General features: G+C 37.9%; 1 protein-coding gene across 1 annotated transcript in view; it reads right to left on the reverse strand.

The window, feature by feature from the left end:
- The window catches only part of ITFG1 (integrin alpha FG-GAP repeat containing 1), a 923141-nt gene that overhangs the window by 438668 nt on the left and 460751 nt on the right, over positions 1–23722 (reverse strand). The window contains exon 10 of the mRNA XM_053719386.1: positions 7254–7348. Within this exon, the coding sequence (XP_053575361.1) occupies positions 7254–7348 (95 nt within the window). The remainder of the gene's footprint in view (positions 1–7253; positions 7349–23722) is intronic.

Below are 23722 nucleotides of genomic sequence, written 5' to 3' on the forward strand. Positions count from 1 at the left end.
CACAAAACAACTTATCTAGATGAAAAAAATAGATAAGGAGACACACAAGAGAGAGCTGATAAATCAGAAACTCTTGTAGCAGAAGAGATAGTCAAAAGAAACAACACTTTCTAAGAAAGTAGATAATCTTCAAACCAAATAAGACTCCAAAAAGGATAAATGAATACATGAACAGGCTTGATACCAACCAAAGCCTGAACAAAACAGTGAATATCAGGAAGTTTAAACAAACTTTATAGAAAATAAAACAGAAAGAACAACGATTTGTCCCTACAAAAAATTTGCAGACAAACTTATGCAAACCATCCTGAAAAACTGTAAAATCCTAAGAATATTAAAAGAATACCAAGAGAATTTATGAGAAGAACACGATAAAATATAGGTTTTCCAAACCTGATAATACATGTTCCTTGAAACAGACTTATAAGCCTGCAACATAGCGATAAAAACTCTATGACTAAACACTAATCAATTTCCATACCCCCAAATTAGTAATTTGAGATCCCGATGGAAAAATAGCCCCTAGAACAAGAGGGCTGGTCAATGTCCACCATCTCCACCTGAGGATCCCTGGACCTGAAAAGGTACCTGGGAAATTTAGAAAACACATCTGTATAGAGACAAAAATCTCCCGGATGTGAAGACTGACAGCTGAGATAATCCACCTCCCAAATGTCTAAAATCATAGAAAATAGACAGGAGACGAATTCCATCTAAGAACGTATTCAAGATACTTCATAATTGCTAAGGAACTATGAGTCCCTATTGTTGATTGACATATGCCACAGTTGTGATATTGTCTGTCTGAAAGCAAAAAAATGAAAAAGTTCTTTCCTAAAAGAGGCCAAGCCTGAAAGAGCTCTGTAAAAATAGCACAGAGTTCTAAAATATTGATTGGAAACCTTGCCTCTTGAAGTTTCCAAACCCCTTGTGATGTCAAAAGACCCTCAGATAACTCCCCAACCTGTAAAATTTGCATCCATTGAGAATACAGTCCAGGAAGGATGAACAAAAGGAGGCCCCCTGAATAAAATGATGATAGACTAAACATCAAAACAGAGAGAGAAGAGTGTTAGTATTTAAAAATATCCACTGTGATATCTAAAAACAATCCCTGTATCATCGATTCAGTATGCAAAGCAAAAAGAGATCTCAGATGAAAAATCAGTAAAAGGGAACCACGCCCGATGCTGCAGTTATGAGACCTAAAACTTCCATGCATATCGCCACTGAAATAAATTTTCTAGACTGTAAGTTAGACAGGCTAACGACACTTACAATTGACTTTTGTCCGATAAAGACAAAGACATGAACACAGAATCCATCTAGAAACCCAAAAAGACGTTACCCTTTTCTGAGGAATCACAAAACTCTTAGGTAAATTAAATCCTCTGTAAAACTGTAAACCTCCAGAAATAGTGGAGATAATAGAAATCAAACAAATTATTATCCTAACAAGATAGAGATAATAAAATATATTTGAAATCATAATAATAAATATAGTGAACATAATTAAATGACTACATCTAAAGTAAATAAACAGAGTTATATACTTAAGAATCTGAAACTGATTATGCTAACTGTTCAACAAAGGTTGAGAGAACAGTAATGTCAGCCACAGCTAAAGCTGAACTAAAAATATAAACAGTACATGAATATGCTCTACTAAGGTTATATTCATATTCTAAAGAATCCTGAAAACAAGTACCAATAGTAGTAAAGTCCCAAGATGGAATCAGAATAACCATTCTCTAGAATATAATACAGATAGTATATTGAATAGGAAAAAACCTCAAAAGCAAAAATGTTAAAATCCAGATTTGAAAAGGATTATTAACATAGTTAATAGGAGGACCAGACTCCTAAAAGCTATAAATAGAAACATTTCCTTAACAAAGAACAAAAAATGTTCAAATGAAAAATAAGGAGAATTTTAACAAACTCTCCGATACAGGATCCTTTGAGCCAAAGAAACCTTCATCAGTAGAATAAAATTAAATATGCTGTCAGTCAGAACAAAATTAATTAAACCTTAACAATTTTGAAAAGACCTGGTAAGTTTACTTAAAAGGACATTAAACCTAAAAAAATTCTCTCATTATTCAGAAAGAAAATACAATTTTTAAAAAGTTTCCTTTTTACTTCTATTCTCCAAATTTGCTTTGTTCTCATGTTATTCTTTGTTGAAGGGATACGTAGGTAGCGTGCACATGCCTGAATTTTTTAAGAATCTTGAAAAAGCCCGAGTTGCGGGAGAAATGCGTCGATTTGTATCCAGCTGGAGTTGTACTACTATCTTATAATTCACAAATCTTCAATTTACATAGTTCTATTTACAAAGTTTGGCCAAACTCGTAAGAGACTTTCTATTATCAGCCTACAGCTTACGCACAAAAGTATGAGTGAAGAAAAATTCCCTACGTACGTTATGTACTAAAGTGCAGGTAATATTGCAGAAAATACCAGAGACGAAATAACCCAAGCGTGAGACTATCACCTGACGTGCACACACGTGACCGCGCATCAGAAGCAGAATGTGGGAACCCGTCTTGGAAGAAGGACGCTGAAATTTCTTCGGAGGCTGATCTCATTATACAGCCCAGTTAAACCCTTACAAAGTATCCAAGGAACTTTAGGGTGAGTACCGTGAGGGTGACATACAAAGAAATGGACAAAGGTCATTTTTAACCTCTTACTGGGAACAGTATTGTGAATCATACTGTGACACTGAAAAACATAAGCATCCAAAGAACTGTGGATAAGTGATTAATGATATCTGAGTATTTGATGTATATGGAACTATATACTGTATAAGTTTTTAAATCTCCAACGCTAATAGGTGCTCTGGGAGACATCCCTAAACACTTATTCAAGTTTTTGTATTACTTAGCATTATTTTTTAACCTGGCTTCTGAAATTTAGGCTTCATATATAAGCTTGATCGGCTTAGCATTTTTTAAGTTTTTTATATTTGTACGTATTGTTATGCTTTTTTAGCACATATACCTAATTTAGAGTGACCTCAATTGTATGAATTCTTACAGCTTTAAATACCAGTGATATATCTCATGTACTATTTGACATAGTATTGTGTATTTATGTTTTGTTATATTAGAGAGATCTTGCAGTTGTAATCCCGTTTTAGAAAACACATTCTCACTCCAGCCAATTGGTGAATATACATTGCATATATAAATATATATATATATATATATATATATAAATATATATATATATATATATATATATATATTACATTCAAATTTCATAGAGATATATAATTGTCGGCTTAGATTTAACTATTGTGTTTTTTATTTATTTATTATTTATTTATTTTTTAAATAAACTGTAATACTTTTATTAATTAGTTTTTTTAAGCTGTCTTGCGATGAAATATTCACCATATACACTAGCCTATTATATTACTCCGCTTTAAGCGCCCTCCTATTTTTTGTCTTTTTTGTGTCTAAAACGGATGGTGTCTCACGTGGAAGGTGACAACCAGGAGAGGCAGTGAGTTTCATTTGTCCAGCGCTACACTTCTATCTTTTTCTAAAAATACACACAGGGCAGGACAATGACCTTCCAGAGAGAGGGAACCCCAGCTCTTAAGAAAGACAAGCTATCCCCACAAAGAGGAGGGCAAGCACAGATAAGAACAGCGCACATGCCCAAAGACATGATGCCTTAGACTGATCAAAACACGGATCGAATGAAAAATCATCGAGACACAGAGAAACCCCGCCATGAAAAGGAGCACACTCTATCCGAAGGACAAGTCAGGCCTTAAAGTTTAAAACCAGGACCTGAAGATGGATATGAACCCTCAATGAGCTAGTCCCTATGTCCAAACATAGTGTCCCTGAAAAAACTGGGGCATCCCGAACCAGTCCGTAGGATCATAAGTCTCTTAAGAAACTACCACAGCAGGATTCAAACTCCAAGCCTCCGGCTTGCTAGGCTGGAACTAATCCCTTAGGCTACTTAGTCCTGCGGGCCCTGGACCCGGGACCCAGATCGCCTTAAAGCGAATGCCTCACAAGGGACAATAACCGGGCTAACCCGGAGAATGGGTACAGGACTCACTCGTAATTCCCAGTCCAAAGGGAAGAGAAAACCATTAGCAGGAGGTCAACAGCCCCCAAACACGGTGCTAGGCTGTGACAAAGTCACGCCATCACTCTAGAGCTCCAGGCCCAAGGACAACTCACACGAAGTCCAAGACCAAGGAAATGATAACGAGAACAGAGTCATCTGAAAGAGAAAGAAGGAAAAGGCTAGTCTCCATAATCCTTTCAGACTAACTTTTTGGAGGACCACACCCAAGGAAGAAGAATGCAGAGCATCCCGAACCTTGGTAGAAACATCCCCTAAGCAAACGTTTAAAAAAGGAAACAACACCACCTATCGTCCCCGATATGGAGACGACTAACTCTCGGAAGTAGACAAAAGCTGAACAGCCCTCACTTCCTAATAAAATGAAAAGATGAATCTGGCAGCAGTGGGATCTGAACCCACGCCTCCGAAGAGACTGGAGCCTTATCCAGCTCCTTAGACCGCTCGGCCACACTACCTAGCTCAAAGCTGTCAGAAACCCGGACAAAGTCCAGAAGTCTTGACTCGAAAGAAGAGAACCTCTAAAAGGAGCAAGTCCTAAAAGGACACACCGTAAAAAGGCAAGACCACCAAGAACCGGCGGCATGAAGGACCTAAATCCTCCAAACCTCCAACCCACAACGGGAAGGAAAATTCTGGTCCCTGCAAAAATCGGAAACAGAGCATTTTGCAGCAAATCTCAACGGAGACGCGGCCGACTAGATTGACAGGCTAATGAGGAATGAACCATGCCCCTAAGTAAACCATGGACTATCAAGTCCTCTTCAGGATGCTAGCTGAAACGTGTAAAATAAAAACAAGGAAAACAACACAAGTCATATTGTGAGCACTAGGCGCCCTCACCGGACCAGCCAGGCCTAAAAGGCTCCACGTGTCTGAACTAGGTCTCAAAGACAGAAGGATTTGTACCCAGTCAGGACCAGCCTGAAACCAAGGGCCCCAGGACTGTTAAGGCCACGTAGAGTCTTCCCCAAGATGGAGGGATAGACAACAGACAAACATAGGACTAGCACGCTCACACTCTTAAACAAACTTTTGTAAAAGTAAACAGTGCCACACAAAATCGCGAGTATTAAATCCAGAGAAGAAAGTTCCCGAAGGAAACATTACAACAACATGAGCTTTAAACTAAAGTAAAAGATCAGGCATCCCATAGGTTATAGCCCAGGAAGAACGGACACACCCGCAGGACCAGCCCAACAGGAATCCAAATCTTCCAAGTTCAGAACTGGAAACGGATACTCAAATAACAAAGGCTATAAGAAGATCACCTCATCTTCTTATGTCTAATCATGAAAGCCAGTCGAAGAGGAAGACTGAGAAATCCCCATATTAAGAGTGGGATCCTTCAGCAACGTCAAAACGTGCCTCAGTAGAAAACAAAGGCATGCCAGTCTAAAACAAAAAGTGCAACATACCTCCGACAGGACAAATGAAGACACCCGCCTGAAGGTTAACGTAAACACACTCCTGGGAGGTGCAGTTGCGCCAGCGCCAAAGATATGGCCATGCGGAACTGTGTTGTAACCTCCAGTGGGAACAGAAGAAGAGAACCTCTAAAAGGAACAAGTCCTAAAAGGACACACCGTAAAAAGGCAAGACCACCAAGAACCGGCGGCATGAAGGACCTAAATCCTCCAAACCTCCAACCCACAACGGGAAGGAAAATTCTGGTCCCTGCAAAAATCGGAAACAGAGCATTTTGCAGCAAATCTCAACGGAGACGCGGCCGACTAGATTGACAGGCTGCTCTCCATAGAAGGATAAGCAGCATTTGGGTTACCTGCATGCGTAGTAAGAGTTGGTGGTAGGGAACTCGCCTCGTTGGAAATGAAATCCCCAGAGGCGGATGGTTTGGCCCCCGATTCCCCGATCTCGAGGAACAGAGCACTCTAAAATGGCATTTGGAACGTAACTGATGGGCATGTATCACTTGGGCCAACTCATATTTTTCGCAAGAAGTAGAATCTAAATCAGAGACATCCATCTCCACAAAATCAGAATCCTCCATAACTGGGTGTTGTAAAAAAATGGACCAATAAGAAAAATCTAAAGGGCAACTTACCCCCAATGGCTGGGACACTCACTACCTCCTGAGAACCAGACACTAGCGGACCAGAATTTCTCAGTCGCCACACGGTCAGGAATGAGGAAATGGTAAACCATGCAGTCCATGAAAAAAGTGCGCCCGACCGTAAAGGCCGCGTCACTAGACATAGGCCGTTATGTTTCAAAATAGCCATGAGCGGAAGTATCACTACACAATAGCAGACAAAATCACATAACAAACATGATTAAAAAAACCCTGTTCAAAAACCCCCTTAAGGAGATATTAACCCTTGATTCAAAGATACAAAAGGAGTCTCACTGAGACCCTAAGGTTATCCCTGAAAGGTTGTAGCCCCTCTCGGATAAACAGTTGTAATAACAATACATCCATGATGAAAGTAAAATGAAACAATCTTACCAGAATTTACGTCGTGGAACAGGTACATGGCCCTTCAAGTGTGACAGATAGTAGTGTCGCTTCTGTCATGGACTTGAGATAAGAAAGCAGGCAGCGAAACTCGTCAACGCCGATTGCTTGTGGAGCTGTTAAAATGAGTCGGGATGGTTTCGCAGAAAGACTCTCTATGAATCTCCAGACTCTAACTTTAACCCATGCTCTCACTGAGAGACTGACAGGACTACTTAAAACTCCAGTCCCATGCCGAAGAGTACTACCCTCCATAAGAGACTATCGAAAACGTCTGACATTTCTCTGCCAAACTCCTGGGACGAAAGGCAAAGAATGACTGGGGGATGAGGGAAGTGGGAGGAGTATTTAAGCCTTTGGCTGGGGTGTCTTTGCCTCCTCCTGGTGGCCAGGTTCAGAATTCCCATAAGTAATGAATGCAGCTGTGGACTCTTTCTATTTATGAAGAATTTTTTTTTTCTTTTACTACACCAAACTAAATATTTTATATTTCAATCTTATGTTTGATATCCCTTTAAGCCTACTACTCCAGGCATGCTGGTTAAATTTGATTTAGTTTTATTGTAGCAGGGATGCGATAGAAACAATATAAAGCTGTGTTCTGTTATATGCCTGTTTATCTTATTTCTGTCTACATCATATAGTACATCTTCTGTCTTACCTCTTTGGATCCATTCTTAAGAAGATAAATCACACTGTTCAGACATTTCTCATCTTCACAGGCAGGCAGCAAGTGGTCCTGCTTACCATCTCCATCTATTACGGAAAGTAAGTCATTTATTATATTATACTATGCTAATGAACACACAGTTATCTTCCAAATAATTATCTTTACAACATGTCAAACAAATATCATTAAATTAGGCAGAGACAAAATAAGCACATAGTAAATTCAGTAAAGGCATCCTTAGGTCTAAACAGGGGAGATTTTAGTCCAGTCATCTGACCTCTATTGCTTGTATTAAAAATGTACAGCTACATGGAACAAGACCATGATACAATGAAAAAGAGAAAATGCATCATACCTAAAGGGAAAGTGAAGTCAGGATTTAGACAAAGCAAGCAAATTTATACAATTTTCCAGTATACTTTCATAATCAGATTTGCTTTGTTCTCTTAGTATCTTTTGTTGAAGAGTAGGATCAGGAGGAGAAATGTACATGGTGCTAGCTGAACACAACTGCTGAGCCAATTACAAGAGGCATATAGGTGCAGCCACCGATCATCAGCTAGCTCTCAGTAGTGCACTGCTACTCCTGAGCCAACCTATGTATGTTTTTTAGAAAGGATGTCAAGAGAACAATGCAAATTTGATAACATGCAAATTGGAAAGTTGATTAAAATTGCATGTTATATCTCAGTGTTCTCCACAGGACCTTTTGACCGGGTGCACCACCCAAATGATTTTATTGACAACCCAGACAGCATTTTAGCCATTATTAAGCTAAAATTAGCCTGTATTAAAAAATGTTTAATTTTTTTTTTGTACAAATTACTATTAAACACATTTAATTTAAATTTTGCAATTAGATTTTGCTTTGGATAGCTGAAAATTATATAATATTAGAAAATATGACACTGCCTCAACACGGATACTTCAATTTTCTGTGGAAAAAACTGTATCTAAATCATGAAAGTTTAATTTTAGCTAGTGATGCACCGAAATGGAAATTCTGGACCGCAACCAAATCCGAAAATCCAGGATGCATTTAGCCGAAAACCGAAACCGAAAATGTATTTTTTTTCCAAATTATTGTAAAATTTTTTTTTTTTTTTTTTTTCATAATTAGACTATTTTATGAATGAATCTAAATTGAAAACCTGCAAGCCAATAAAATAAAATAACCACACTTTTATTGAAAGTAACATACTAAAATGGACAAAAAATATCTTAAAACAATACTATAATACAAAATAATTTTACCAATAAAAAAAAAAACAGGCAAAAAACGATAATGCCATTTACGACCAAAAATGTTTCTGCGACCTAATTTCGGGGTATCCCTACTTAAAACAATATTAAATATCAATATACTGTATTATTTTGTATTTTTGGTTCAGAACATGGGTAGCGCTTCCTGATTGGTGTCTCAATGTAAACATCCAATCAGCAAGTGCTACCCAGGTACTGAACCAAAAATGGGCTGGCTCCTTAGCTTACTTTGCAGCTTTTTAAAATAAAGATACCAAGAGAACGAAGAAAAATTGATAATAGGAGTAAATTAGAAAGTTGCTTAAAATTGCATTCTCTATCTGAATCATGAAAGTTTCATTTTGACTAGACTATCCCTTTAATGAAGACCAATCAGCAAGAGCTACCCAGGTGCTGAGCCCAAAATGGGCCGACTCCTAAGCTTCCATTCTTGCTTTTTTAAATAAAGATACCAAGAGGACAAAGAAAAATTGATAAAAGTAGTAAATTAGAAAGTTGCTTAAAGGGACAGTCAACACCAGAATTTTTGTTGTTTAAAAAGAAAGATAATCCCTTTATTACCCATTCCCCAGTTTTGCATATCCAACACAGTTATAATAATACACGTTTTACCTCTGTAATTATCTTGTATCTAAGCCTCTGCTGACTGCCCCCTTATTTCAGTTCTTTTGACAGACATGCAGTTTAGCCAATCAGTGCTCACTCCTAGGTCACTTTATGTGCATGAGCTCAATGTTATCTATATGAAACATGTGAAATAATGCCCTCTAGTGGTCAAAATGTATTCAGATTAGAGGCAGTCTTCAAGGTCTAAGAAATTAGCATATGAACCTCCTAGGTTTTGCTTTCAACTAAAAATACCAAGAGAACAACGCAAAATTGGTGATAAAAGTAAATTGGGAAGCTGTTTAAAATTGCATGCCCTATTTAAATCATGAAAGGTTTTTTTGGACTTGACTGTCCCTTTAAAATTGCATGCTCTATCTGAAAAATATCTTAAAACAATACTATAATACACAATCATTTTACCAAAAAAAAAAAAACAGGCAAAAAACGATAATGCCATTTTCGGTCAAAATGTTTCTGCAACCAAATTTCGGGGTATCCCTACTTAAAACAATATTAAATATCAATATACTGTATTATTTTGTATTTAGTTCTATGTAACAGAATAAGATTTAACAGTATTTTTTTTTTACCAATTATCCAAATAAAGTATAGTCCTAGAAAACTATTATTATATTTAAGAAACAGTAAGTCAAGAAATGAACTCAAACAGCAGCTCTAGGCTAGCATCACATTTGAAATATGCTACACAATAATTTTACAGAAAACAACAGGCAAAAAAAAACGAAATAGCCAAAAATGCAATTTTCGGCCAAAACATTTCTGCGGCCGAAATATTGGTGCATCCCTAATTTTGACTTTACTATTTCTTTAATCCTTAATACAATAAAAATTACTGTAATGTTTTTGAGGTTAGAAAGAATGAAACCTTTCACTAAATACTTAAAAGAATAGTCTAATCAAAATTAAACTTTCATTATTCAGATAATTTTCTTCATTTTCTTGGTACCTTTATTTGAAAAACTAAGAATGTAAGATTAGGAGCCGGCCCATTTTTGGTTCAGCATATGTGTAGCACTTGCTGATTGGTGTCTTAAAGGGATAGTATAGTCAAAATTAAACTTTCATTATTCAGATAGAGAATGCAATTTTTAAGCAACTTTCTAATTTACTCCTATTATCATTTTTTATTCGTTCTTTTGGTATCTTTATTTAAAAAAGCTGGAATGTAAGCATAGAAGCCGGCCCATTTTTGGCTCAGCACATGGGTAGAGCTTGCTGATTGGTGTCTAAATGTAACCATCCAATCAGCAAGTGCTACCCAGGAACTGAACCAAAAATGGGCTAGCTCCTTAGCTTACTTTGCAGCTAGAATGAAGAAAATTTGATAATAGGAGTAAATTAGAAAGTTGCTTAAAATTGCATTCTCTATCTGAATCATGAAAGTTTCATTTTGACTAGACTATCCCTTTAATGTAGCGACCAATCAGCAAGAGCAACCCAGGTGCTGAGCCCAAAATGGGCCGACTCCTAAGCTTACATTCTTGCTCTTTTAAATAAAGATACTAAGAGGACAAAGAAAAATTGATAAAAGTAGTAAATTAGAAAGTTGCTTAAAATTGCATGCTCTATCTGAATCATGGAAGTTTAATTTTGACTAGACTATCCCTTTAAACATTAGTTATCATGTGTACTAGTAAATAAAGAAACCCTAATAAACAGCTTGCTTTCACAGATCATTCATCCCTTATAACAAATGCCAAGCCTATGAAACACCTCTTATCTCAGTGCATTTTGATAGTTTTTCACAGCTAGACAGTGCTAGTTAATATTTAGGTACCATTGTGCTCACTCCTGTGGAGTTACTTATGAATTAGCACTGATTGGCTAAAATACAAGTCTGTCAAAAGAACTGAAATAACGAGACAGTCTGAAGAGGCTTAGATGCAACGTAATCACAGAGGTAAAAAGTATATTACTATAACCGTGTTGGTTATGCAAAATTGGGGACTGGGCAATATTTATCTTAATAAATAATAAAAATTCTGGAGTAGACTTTCCTTTTAACTATTGAGCCACCATTTATATTTTTCTAGTTCCAAAGAATAAATCAAAATCTTCTTAGAGGATGCCAGTAGTTAGCTATTTTCTTCAATAAGCCTAATAGCTTTTCACATTTTAAGTACATCAAAGTGATGGTAAACGTTATTAAACTGGATGTCATAATTATGGATTTTATTTTATATCATGTCTTCCCTATTTTTACCATCACTTTAACTTAGAATATTTCTGTACAGAAATATTGAGAAAACATTTTAAACTTTGTCATGAACTTAAATGTCTTCTGATTGTCTCATAAAATAGACAAATTTATGTAAAATAATTAAAACACTATGGGCCAGATTACAAGTGGAATGGTATTTAATGCTCCCATACAAACTCCGCTAGAAGTAAGCTTTTTGCGCGTGTCTGGAAGTGCTCATATTACGTTAAGTTAAAAGTAAAACGTTTTCACTCACGTGCTAACCCAATGCACAAAAAGCAGAACTTAGAATATTGTGCATGTAATAACTAGTTCCCACATAGAAGTCAATGGAGCAAAAAAAGTGGTGAAAAAACAAAAACATCCTACTTGCGTGCAAACCTGATCGCATATTCTCAAGTGCACTATGAAAATATTAATATTTCTCATTCCAATGTTCTTCACATAGCAGAATATGTTCTCTTTATTCATAAATACATATATATATATATATATGGTGTTTATATGTGTATATATGTAAAATACATATATACACATATAAATATATAAATACATACATACACATATATATATGGTGTTTTATATGTGTATATATGTAAAATACATATATACACATATAAATATATAAATACATACATATATATATATATATATATATATATATATATATATATATATGGTGTTTATATGTGTATATATGTAAAATACATATATACACATATAAATATATAAATACATACATACACATATATATATATATATGGTGTTTATATGTGTATATATGTAAAATACATATATACACATATAAATACATACATACACACACATATATACATATACATATTTAGATATTTATATTTCTGTATCTCAATGTTGCCTGCCCTTTTTTTCTCTAACACCTGAGACCTCATATCTTTGAGCACTTATAACTTTTTTTGTGCAATATTTTTTTATAATAATTTTTATTACACAGTGTTATTATGAATGTAACTGTACTTTTAAATGTATTTGTGATTTGTTTTGTGACACTTTTTTGTTTTGTGAAACAGTTAACCAGAGCTCTGATAACCTGCCAAGCGTTAACTTCAATTGAGCTCAAACGATCACGTTTACTTTCAACTTGTAATACGTGTACTACACCAGAAGCTCATAAACTAAAGTGATAAAAATGATATCGCTCCTGCGCGCCATTCGTAATCTGGCCCAAAGTGTACAATATACAAAGGTAAATGGAAATGTGAATAGAGCACAAATCATTTTATTTTATGTTAAATTAATTAGGGCTTTGCATTCTCAAAGAAAAAGGGTGGAACCTGGAGGTCCCAGAGAGATGAGAGCTGCCTCCCTTAGAAACTAACAAAGCTCTCTGGGATAGAGAATCTAACAAGGGAGAGTAAGATTAACAGGGGAGCATCTGGCACTGATAAAATGTCTCAGTATGCAGCAAATACACGTTTATTTGAAATGTTTAAACTACAGTTTAACTTTCATTTGCTTCTAGTTTAGTAACATTACTTTTTTTTTTTTCTCTCAAGGTTCAATAAACTTAAACCAAACACTTGCATACAGCTGCGAAATAAACAAGTGAGACCTGTAGGTGTAAAATGCTTAGATAATATCAAAAGAGTTGGAAGACAGCTTCAGATACACCTTTGGAACTCCCCTGTTCAGCTCAGGGAACTACTTCCTCTTCATCCCACTTTCTGAGACTGACAGTTTTATTTTACACTGAACAAATACAAAATGCAATGCAATTTGCACAATATACACAGTAATATACAAAGTATGATCCTAATTAGTTAAACTTTTAAAATGTCATCAGAATTTGTTAAATTAAATCTGCTAAATAAATTAAAATACACAATGGAAAGTGAAAATCATAAATGTAATACCATTTAATGGACAAAATATTAAGTCTAAAGTAATTATAAAATACAAAACACAAAGTATAAATGTAACACAACACAAAGTGTCATGCAGAGCTATACTCCACTGTGCTTGCCTCTCCTTCACATCCAGAAATACATGGAACTTCCCTTATAGAAGTATAGCAAAAAAAACATAATTTATGTAAGAACTTACCTGATAAATACATTTCTTTCATATTGGCAAGAGTCCATGAGCTTAGTGACGTATGGGATATACAATCCTACCAGGAGGGGGCAAAGTTTCCCAAATATCAAAATGTCTATAAATACACCCCTCACCACACCCACAATTCAGATTAACTAATAGCCAAGTAGTGGGGTGATAAAGAAAGGACTAAAAAGCATCAACAAAGGAATTTGGAAATAATTGTGCCTTATACAAAAAAATCATAATCATAACCACCATAAAAAGAGTGGGCCTCATGGATTCTTGCCAATAAGAAAGAAATGAATTTATAAGGTAAGTTCTTATATAAATTATGTTTTCTTTCATGTAATTGGCAAGAGTCCATGTGCTAGCGACGTATGGGATAGCAATACCCAAGATGTGGAACTCCACGCAAGAGTAACTAGAGAGGGAGGGATAAAAATAAAAACAGCCATTTTTGGCTGAAGAAAATTAATCCACAACCCAAAATATAAGTTTATTCTCATAAGTGAAAGGAAAAAAACTTAAAACATAAGCAGAAGAATCAAACTGAAACAGCTGCCTGAAGAACTTTTCTACCAAAAACTTCTTCTGAAGAAGCAAATACATCAAAACGGTAGAATTTAGTAAATGTATGCAAAAGAAGACCATGTTGCTGCTTTGCAAATCTGATCAACTGAAGCTTCATTCCTAAAAGCCCACGAAGTGGAGACTGATCTAGTAGAATGAGCTGTAATTATCTGAGGCGCGGCTTGACCCAACTCCAAATAAACTCGATGAATCAAAAGCTTTAACTACGATGCCAAGGAAACGCCAGAAGCCTTCTGACCTTTCTTAGGACCAGAAAAGATAAATAGACTGGAAGTCTTCATGAAATCTTTAGTAGATTCAACATTATATTTCAGAGCTCTCACCACCTCCAAAGAATTCTTAGGATTAGGACACAAGGAAGGGACAACAATTTCTCTATTAATGATGTTAGAATTCATAACGTTAGGTAAGAATTTAAATGAAGTTCGTAAAGCTGCCTTATCCTGATGAAAAATCAGAAAAGGAGATTCACAAGAGAGAGCAGATAATTCAGAAACTCTTCTAGCAGAAGAGATGGCCAAAAGAAACAACACTTTCCAAGAAAGTAGTTTAATGTCCAAAGAATGCATAGGCTCAAACGGAGGAGCCTGTAAAGCCTTCAAAACCAAATTAAGACTCCAAGGAGGAGAGATTGATTTAATGACAGGCTTGATACTGAACAAAACAGTGAATATCATGAAGCTTAGCAATCTTCCTGTGAAATAAAACAAAAAGAGCAAAGATTTGTCCCTTCAAGGAACTTGCAGACAAACCCTTATCCAAACCATCCTGAAGAAACTGTAAAATTCTAAGAATTCTAAACGAATGTCAAGAGAATTTAGGTGAGGAACACCATGAAATGTAAGTCTTCCAAACACGATAATAGATCTTTCTAGAAACAGATTTAAGAGACTGCAACATAGTATTAATAACAGAACCAGATAAAACTCTATGACTAAGCACTAAGCGTTCAATTCCATACCTTCAAATTTAATGATTTGAAAACCTGATGTAAAAATGGACCTTGAGACAGAAGGTCCGGCCTTAATGGAAGTGGCCAAGGTTGGCAACTGGACATACAAACAAGATTCACATACCGAAACCTGTGAGGCCATGCTGGAGCCACCAGCAGCACAAACGATTGCTCCATGAAGATTTTGGAGATCACTCTTGGAAGAACTAAATGCGGGAAAATATAAGCAGGTTGATAACACCAAGGAAGTGTCAACCCCTCCACTACTTCTGCCTGAGGATCCCTGGACCTGGACAGGTACCTAGGAAGTTTATTTGTTTAGATGAGAAGCCATCAGATCTATTTTCTGGAAGATCCCACATCTGAACAACCTGAGAAAAACACATCTGGATGGAGGGGACCACTCCCCCGGATGTAAAGTCTGACGGCTGAGATAATCTGCTTCCCAATTGACTATACCTGGGATATTGAACCGCAGAAATTAGACAGGAGCTGGATTCCGCCCAAGCAAGTATCCGGGATACTTTCTTTCATAGCTTGGGGACTGTGAGTCCCACCCTGATGATTGACATATGCCACAGTTGTGATATTGTCTGTCTGAAAACAAATGAACGGTTCTCTCTTCAACACAGGCCAAATCTGAAGAGCCCTGAAAATCACACTTAGTTCCAAAATATTGATTGGTAATCTCGCCTCTTGAGATTTCCAAACTCCTTGTGCTCTCCAAACAGCTCCCCAACCTGAAAGACTCACATCTGTTGTGATCACAGTCCAGGTTGGACGCACAAAAGAGGCCCCAAGAACTATACAATGGTGATCTAACCACCAAGTCAGATATAGTAGAACATTGGGATTTAAGGATATTAATTGTGATATCCTTGTATAATCCCTGCACCATTGTTCAGCATACAAAGCTGGAGAAGTCTCATATGAAAACGAGCAAAGGGGATCGCATCCGATGCTGCAGTCATGAGACCTAAAACTTCCATGCACATAGCTACTGAAGGGAATGACTGAGAGTGAAGGTTCCGACAAGCTGCAACCAATTTTAAACGTCTCTTGTCTGTTAGGGACAGAGTCATGGACACTGAATCTATCTGAAAACCTAAAAAGGTGACCCTTGTCTGAGGAATCAAAGAACTTTTTGGTAAATTGATCCTCCAACCATGTTTTCAAAGAAACAACACTAGTTGATTCATGTGAGATTCTGCAGAATGTAAAGACTGAGCTAGTACCAATATATCGTCCAGATAAGGAAACACCACAATACCCCGCTCTCTGATTACAGAGAGTAGGGCACCAGGAACCTTTGAAAAGATTTTTGGAGCTGTTGCTAGGCCAAAAGGAAGAGCGACAAATTGGTAATGATTGTCTAGAAAAGAGAATCTCAGAAACTGATAATGATCTGGATGAATCTGAATATGAAGATATGCATCCTGTAAGTCTACTGTGGACATATAATGCCCTTGCTGAACAAAAGGCAGAATAGTCCTTATAGTCACCATTTTGAAAGTTGGTACTCTTACATAACGATTCAAAATTTTCCAATCCAGAACTGGTTTGAATGAATTTTCTTTCTTTGGGACAATGTATAGATTTGAATAAAAGCCCAGACCCTATTCCTGAAACAGAACTGGCATGATTACCCCTCAAAACTCCAGGTCTGAAACACACTTCAGGAAAGCCTGAGCCTTTACTGGATTTGCTGGGATGCGTGAGAGAAAATATCTTCTCACAGGAGTCTTACTCTGATCCTATTTGGTACCCCTGAGAGACAATACTCAGAATCCATTGATTTTGGACAGAATTTGTCCAAACAACTTTAAAAAAAATGTAATCTGCCCCCTAACAGCTGAGATGGAATGAGGGCCGCACCTTCATGCGGCCTTGGGGACTGGCTTTGGTGTCTTAAATGGCTTGGATTTATTCCAATTTCAAGAAGGTGTCCAATTGGAAACAGATACCTTAGGGGAAGGATTAGGTTTCTGTTCCTTATTTTGTCGAAAGGAACGAAAACGGTTAGAAGCTTTAGATTTACCCTTAGGTCTTTTATCCTGAGGCAAAAAATCTCCCATCCCCCCAGTGACAGTTGATATAATTGAATCCAACTGAGAACCAAATAACTTATTACCTTGGAAAGAAAGAGATAGCAATCTGGACTTAGAAGTCATGTCAGCATTCCAAGACTTAAGCCACAAAGCTCTTCTAGCTAAAATAGCTAAAGACATAGATTTAACATTGATTTTGACGATATCAAAAATGGCATCACAAATAAAATGATTAGCATGTTGAAGCAAGCAAACAATGCTAGACAAATCAGAATCCAATTCTTGTTGCGCTAAATTTTCCAACCAAAGAGTTGATGCAGATGCAACATCAGCCAAAAAAATCGCAGGCCTGAGAAGATGACCGGAATATAAATAGGCTTTCCTTAGATAAGATTCAAGTTTCCTATCTAAAGGATCTTTAAAAGAAATACTATCTTCCATATGAATAGTAGTACGTTTAGCAAGAGTAGAGATAGCCCCATCAACTTTGGGGATCTTTTCCCAAAACTCCAAAGTAACTGCTGGCAAAGGATACAATTATTTAAACCTTGAAGAAAAAATAAAAGAAGTACCAGGCTTATTTTATTCCTTAGAAATCATATCAGAAACTGCATCAGGAACTGGAAAAACCTTTGAAGTAACCACAGGAGGTTTATAAACAGAATTTAAATGCTTACTATTTTTAATATCAAGATGACTAGTTTCCTCAATATCCAATGTAATCAACACTTCTTTTAACTAGGGTTGCACCAACAGCGATACTAGTACTTGTACTCGTGCAAATGCACCGATACTTAAACTGATACCTCCACTTCCTACCCATATGCTATCTTGGGGTGTTTTTTCAAACTGCATGTTCTCATTTCATATTAAACTGGAGTGGAGACTAAACTAAAAATTGTTTACTACTGTTCTGCCAATACAAATTGCTGTTATTTGTATTATTGTAGGAGATATCACTGTACCTCATACAAAGTACTGGTCAGTTAATAAACAGATTTCCAGCTCTGGCTAAAATGGCCCAAAAATATCTTTCTGCACCATGCAGTAGTGTGGAAAGTGAAAGACTGTTCAGCTTAGCGTCGAACCTCCATACAAATGTCAGATTGATGTTATATAATAGCCCTATAACCTAATTGCATCACCCCTTTAAATGTAATATTTTATTGTAATATTTTTTATTTATAAACATGCTCAGTGAACTTTGTGACAAATAAAACTTTTATTATTTCATAATGTCTTTTGAATTACAGCCCTTTATAATTATAAAGAAGGAATCTTAAATAATTAGTCTGTATTGTGCTTGGTAAACTGTCAAATGACATTAAAAAAAAAAGAAGTATCGGTAATTGATATTGGCGAATATTTGAAAACAAGTATCGGTACTTGTACTCGGTCATAAAAAAATGGTATCAGTGCAACCCTACTTTTAACAAAGAATGCATATACTCCATTTTAAATAAATAAGTAGATTTGTCAGTGTCAATATCTGAGGAAGGATCTTCTGAATCAGATAGATCCTCATCAGAGGAGGATAATTCAGTATGTTGTTGGTCATTTGAAATTTCATCAACTTTATGAGAAGTTTTGAAAAACCTTTTACATTTATTAGAAGGCGGGATGGCAGACAAAGCCTTCTGAATAGAATCAGCAATAAATTCTTTTAAATTCACAGGTATATCTTGTACATTAGATGTTGAAGGAACAGCAACAGGCAATGTACTATTACTGATGGACACATTATCTGCATGTAAAAGTTTATCATGACAACTATTACAAACCACAGCTGGAGATATAGGCCTCTAGTTATCAACGTGTCTACTTACCTGCCTTCGCCGGCTCAATACGCCGCCCTAAGCTCGCTACCATCGCCGCCGCGGACCTGAATAAGCTCGCCAAAGTTATCAAAAAAGCTGTCAAAAAGCCGCGCACCAAGTACGGGGCGATGAGCAGCGGACTGTGATAGTTATCACTCATCGACTCACATGGCTCTTCGGCTTTTTCCCAGCTTTATTGATACCCCTGTCACTAAGCACTCACACTATACTATACTGTTCTACCCCCCTATACCGGGCGCCCTGGAGCCCCCCCCGCAACTAAATAAAGTTATTAACCCTATTAAGCCCCCTCATGAAATTCGGAATAGATTGGTAGAACGGAAGCCAACTATGTGACTTATTACGATATGGAATCTATCCTGTTAAAACCCCTTTGATCTCAAAGGCAATCTTACATCACCCATTTAGGAGCTTGCCTAGTAATGTTAGCTCGCTCTCAAACTTTCGCTAATTTAGTCTGTGCATGGCAAAAATTCTGCGGTCAAGATGTCTCAATATCTAATATTTGCCGTTGATTGGAACCCCCGATTTTACACCCCGGGCTAGGTAATAATTCGGCTTTTAAATTTGGTGGCAGAAAGGACTACGTTATTTTCTCCAGTTAGTTCAGGGGGAGAGGGGGGCCAGTTCTACAGACATTTGAGACTTTGGGCTGAACAATATCAGCTACCGACAAAAACATTCTTTGCATATTTACAAGCACGAAGCTATCTTTTCTAAACCATTACAATGAATAGGATTGTGTGGGATCCAGAATTGATATGGGAGGTGAAATTTATATGCAGCCGGTTAAAAGATCCATTTCATATTGGTATAAATACTTATTAAATATTTCAGGGAAAGAACATATTAAGGAAAGGAAAAGGTTTCTTACCAAATATATTAAACTCACTGCAAGACGCAGATATTGAAAGGAGCATTAAATTTGCAGACGCAGCCACAAGAGTAATAAGCTGAAAGAAACACAGGTTAAGCTGCTAAAATAATTTTTATTTAACCCCAATGAGGATGAGTAATTGGAAGCAGAATGGGGACAAGGGGAATTGCCGTAAATGTCATAAAGAGGGAGCGGATCTGCAACATTGCATATGGACCTGCCCAAAAGTAAGTCAATTTTGGGGTGAACAGATTATACAAGAGGAGTGCGCCCTCAAATTAAAACATAATTTTTTTATTAAAAGAATACGGGCAGACATAAAGGTGAGGGACAGCTAATTAACATGGTTATCTTGGCAGCCCATCATATGATATTTCCTGAAATGGGGAGCTCCTGAGGCCCCGACGATAGGAGAGTTCGTTAACATTATTAAGCTACAAATGACTATTGAAAGACAATACCTAGTCGGGGGAATCTGAAAAAGTTACCAGGCTCTTCTTTGATAAGTGGACAGAAGGTAATTTTAGCATGGCTCAAAGGGCACCAGACGCAATTTGTTACCCCCTTTGAAGAATAATATTATTTTATTATGCTGGTCACCGAGGAAGTTCTTCCTCGCATATTGGCTTTAACACTTTCTCGTCGGGGGCAGAGGACTGATTGACCATCAAGTCAGGAGACGGACATAACTGGGTACCTTACTCTCATTTTTTTCCCTCTCTTTTCCCTTTCTCCCCTCTCCCCCCCGTCATAAACTAAGGCGATAAACTATAAGGATCTAGTTTGACCAGGAACTGTCGCTGTAGACTGCTAGACTGTATAAATATAGGAAGCTGTGTCGTCCACAATTCTTGTTTGGATTACTCAAATGGTCATTTCTGAAAATGGCTGAAAAAAAAACAACGGAATTTATGCTTACCTGATAAATTACTTTCTCCAACGGTGTGTCCGGTCCACGGCGTCATCCATAACTTGTGGGAATATTCTCCTCCCCAACAGGAAATGGCAAAGAGCACAGCAAAAGCTGTCCATATAGTCCCACCCAGGCTCCGCCCCCCCAGTCATTCGACCGACGGACAGGAGAAAAAAAGGAGAAACTATAGGGTGCCGTGGTGACTGTAGTTAAAGAAAGAAATTCATCAAACCTGATTAAAAAACCAGGGTGGGCCGTGGACCGGACACACCGTTGGAGAAAGTAATTTATCAGGTAAGCATAAATTCTGTTTTCTCCAACATTGGTGTGTCCGGTCCACGGCGTCATCCATAACTTGTGGGAACCAATACCAAAGCTTTAGGACACGGATGAAGGGAGGGAGCCAATCAGGTTACCTAAACAGAAGGCACCACGGCTTGCAAAACCTTTCTCCCAAAAATAGCCTCCGAAGAAGCAAAAGTATCAAATTTGTAGAATTTGGCAAAAGTGTGCAGAGAAGACCAAGTCGCTGCCTTACATATCTGATCAACAGAAGCCTCGTTCTTGAAGGCCCATGAGGAAGCCACAGCCCTAGTAGAGTGAGCTGTGATTCGTTCAGGAGGCTGCCGTCCGGCAGTCTCGTAAGCCAATCGGATGATGCTTTTCAGCCAAAAGGAAAGAGAGGTAGCAGTAGCTTTTTTACCTCTCCTCTTGCCAGAATAAACAACAAACAGAGAAGACGTTTGTCTGAAATCCTTTGTTGCTTCTAAATAGAACTTTAAAGCACAGACTACATCTAAATTGTGTAACAAACGTTCCTTCTTTGAATCTGGATTCGGGCACAAAGAAGGCACAACTATTTCCTGGTTAATATTCTTGTTGGAAACAACTTTTGGAAGGAAACCAGGTTTAGTACGTAAAACAACCTTATCTGAATTAAACACCAGATAGGGCGGATTACACTGCAGACCAGATAATTCAGAAACTCTTCTCGCAAGAAGAAATAGCCAACCAAAAACAGAACTTTCCAAGATAACAACTTGATATCTATGGAATGTAAGGGTTCAAACGGAACCCTTGAAGAACTGAAAGAACTTAATTTAAACTCCAGGGCGAGTCAAAGGTCTGTAAAACAGCTTGATCCCTGACCAAAGCCTGAACAAAAGCTTGAAACATCTGGCACAAGAAAGATAAGCAGAAATCTGTGTAACAAGACAGATAAAGCAGAAAATCTGTCCTTTTAGAGAACTCGCTGATAATCCCTTATCCAAACCTTCTTGGAGAAAGGAAAGGATCCTAGGAATCTTTTAATCTTACTCCAGTGAGAATCCCTTGGATTCAGCACCAACAGATATATGTTTTCCATAGTTTATGGTAAATCTTTCTAGTCACAGGGTTTTCTGGCTTGTACCAGAGTATCTATCACAGAATCTGAAAACCCACGCTTAGATAACATCAAGCGTTCAATTTCCAAGCCGTCAGCTGGAGAGAAACTAGATTTGGATGTTCGAATGGACCTTGTACTAGAAGATCCTGTCTCAAAGGTAGCTTCCATGGTGGAGCCGATGACATATTCACCAGGTCTGCATACCAAGTCCTGCATGGCCACTCAGGAGCTATCAAAATCACAGAGGCCTTCTCCTGTTTGATCCTGGCTACCAGCCTGGGAATGAGAGGGAACAGTGGAAACGCATAAGCTAGGTTGAAGGTCCAAGGCGCCACTAATGCATCCACTAGAGTCGCCTTGGGATCCCTGGATCTGGACCCGTAGCAAGGAACCTTGAATTTCTGACGAAACGCCATCAGATCCATGTCTGGAATGCCCCATAATTGGGTCAATTGGGCAAATACCTCCGGGTAGAGTTTCCACTCCCCCGGATGGAAGGTCTGATGACTCAGATAATCCGCCTCCCAGTTTTCCACTCCTGGGATGTGGATCGCAGATAGGTGGCAGGAGTGATCCTCCGCCCATTTGATGATTTTTGTCACCTCTCTCATCGCCAGGGAACTCTTTGTTCCCCCCCTGATGATTGATGTAAGCAACAGTCGTCATGTTGTCCTGATTGGAATCTTATGAGTCCTGGCCTTTGCTAGTTGAGCGCCAAGCCTGAGAGCATTGAATATCGCTCTCAGTTCCAGAATGTTTATCGGAGAAGGGGACTCTTCCCTGGACCATAGACCCTGAGCTTTCAGGGAATCCCAGACCGCGCCCCCAGCCTAATAGACTGGCGTCGGTCGTGACGATGACCCACCTCTGGTCCTGCGGAAGCTCATTCCCTGGGACAGGTGATTCCCTGGGTCAGCCACCAACGGAGTGAGTCTCTGGTCTTCTGATCTACTTGAATCACTGAGACAAGTCTGTATTGTCCCATTTCACTGTTTGAGCATGCACAGTTGTAATGGTCTTATGATGAATTCGCGCAAAAAGGAACTATGTCCATTGCTGCAACCATCAACCCTACTACTTCCATGCACTGAGCTATGGAAAGGCCGTAGAACAGAGTGAAGGAACTTGACAAGCGTTTAGAAGCCTCTATGACTTTCTGACATCTGTCAGGAATATCTTCATTTCTACAGATCTATTATTGTCCCCAAGAAGGGAACTCTTGTGTTGACGGGAGACAGGGAACGTTTTCTTCTATGTTCACCTTCCACCCATGAGATCTGAAGAAAGGCCAGAACGATGTCTGTGTGAGCCCTATGGCCTTTGTGAAAGAGACGACGCTTGTATTAGAATGTCGACCAAGAAAGTGTAAGGTGCCACTGCAATGCCCCTTGATCTTAGAAACCGCTAGATGGGACCCGAGTACCTTTGTGAAAATCCCTTGGAGCAGTGGCTAAGCCCGAATGGGAGATCTACAAACTGGTAATGTTTGTCCAGAAGAGCGAACCTTAGGGAACTGATGATGATCTTTGTGGATAGGAATATGCAGATAAGCATCCTTTAGATCCACGGTAGTCATCAGATTGACCCTCCTGGATTGTAGAATCGTTTGAATAGTTTCCATTTTGAACGATGCACTCTGAGAAATTTGTTTAGAATCTCTTAAATCCAGAATTGGTCTGAAGGTT

Source organism: Bombina bombina, chromosome 1 (assembly GCF_027579735.1).
Source record: "Bombina bombina isolate aBomBom1 chromosome 1, aBomBom1.pri, whole genome shotgun sequence".
Classification (NCBI taxonomy): Eukaryota; Metazoa; Chordata; class Amphibia; order Anura; family Bombinatoridae; genus Bombina; species Bombina bombina.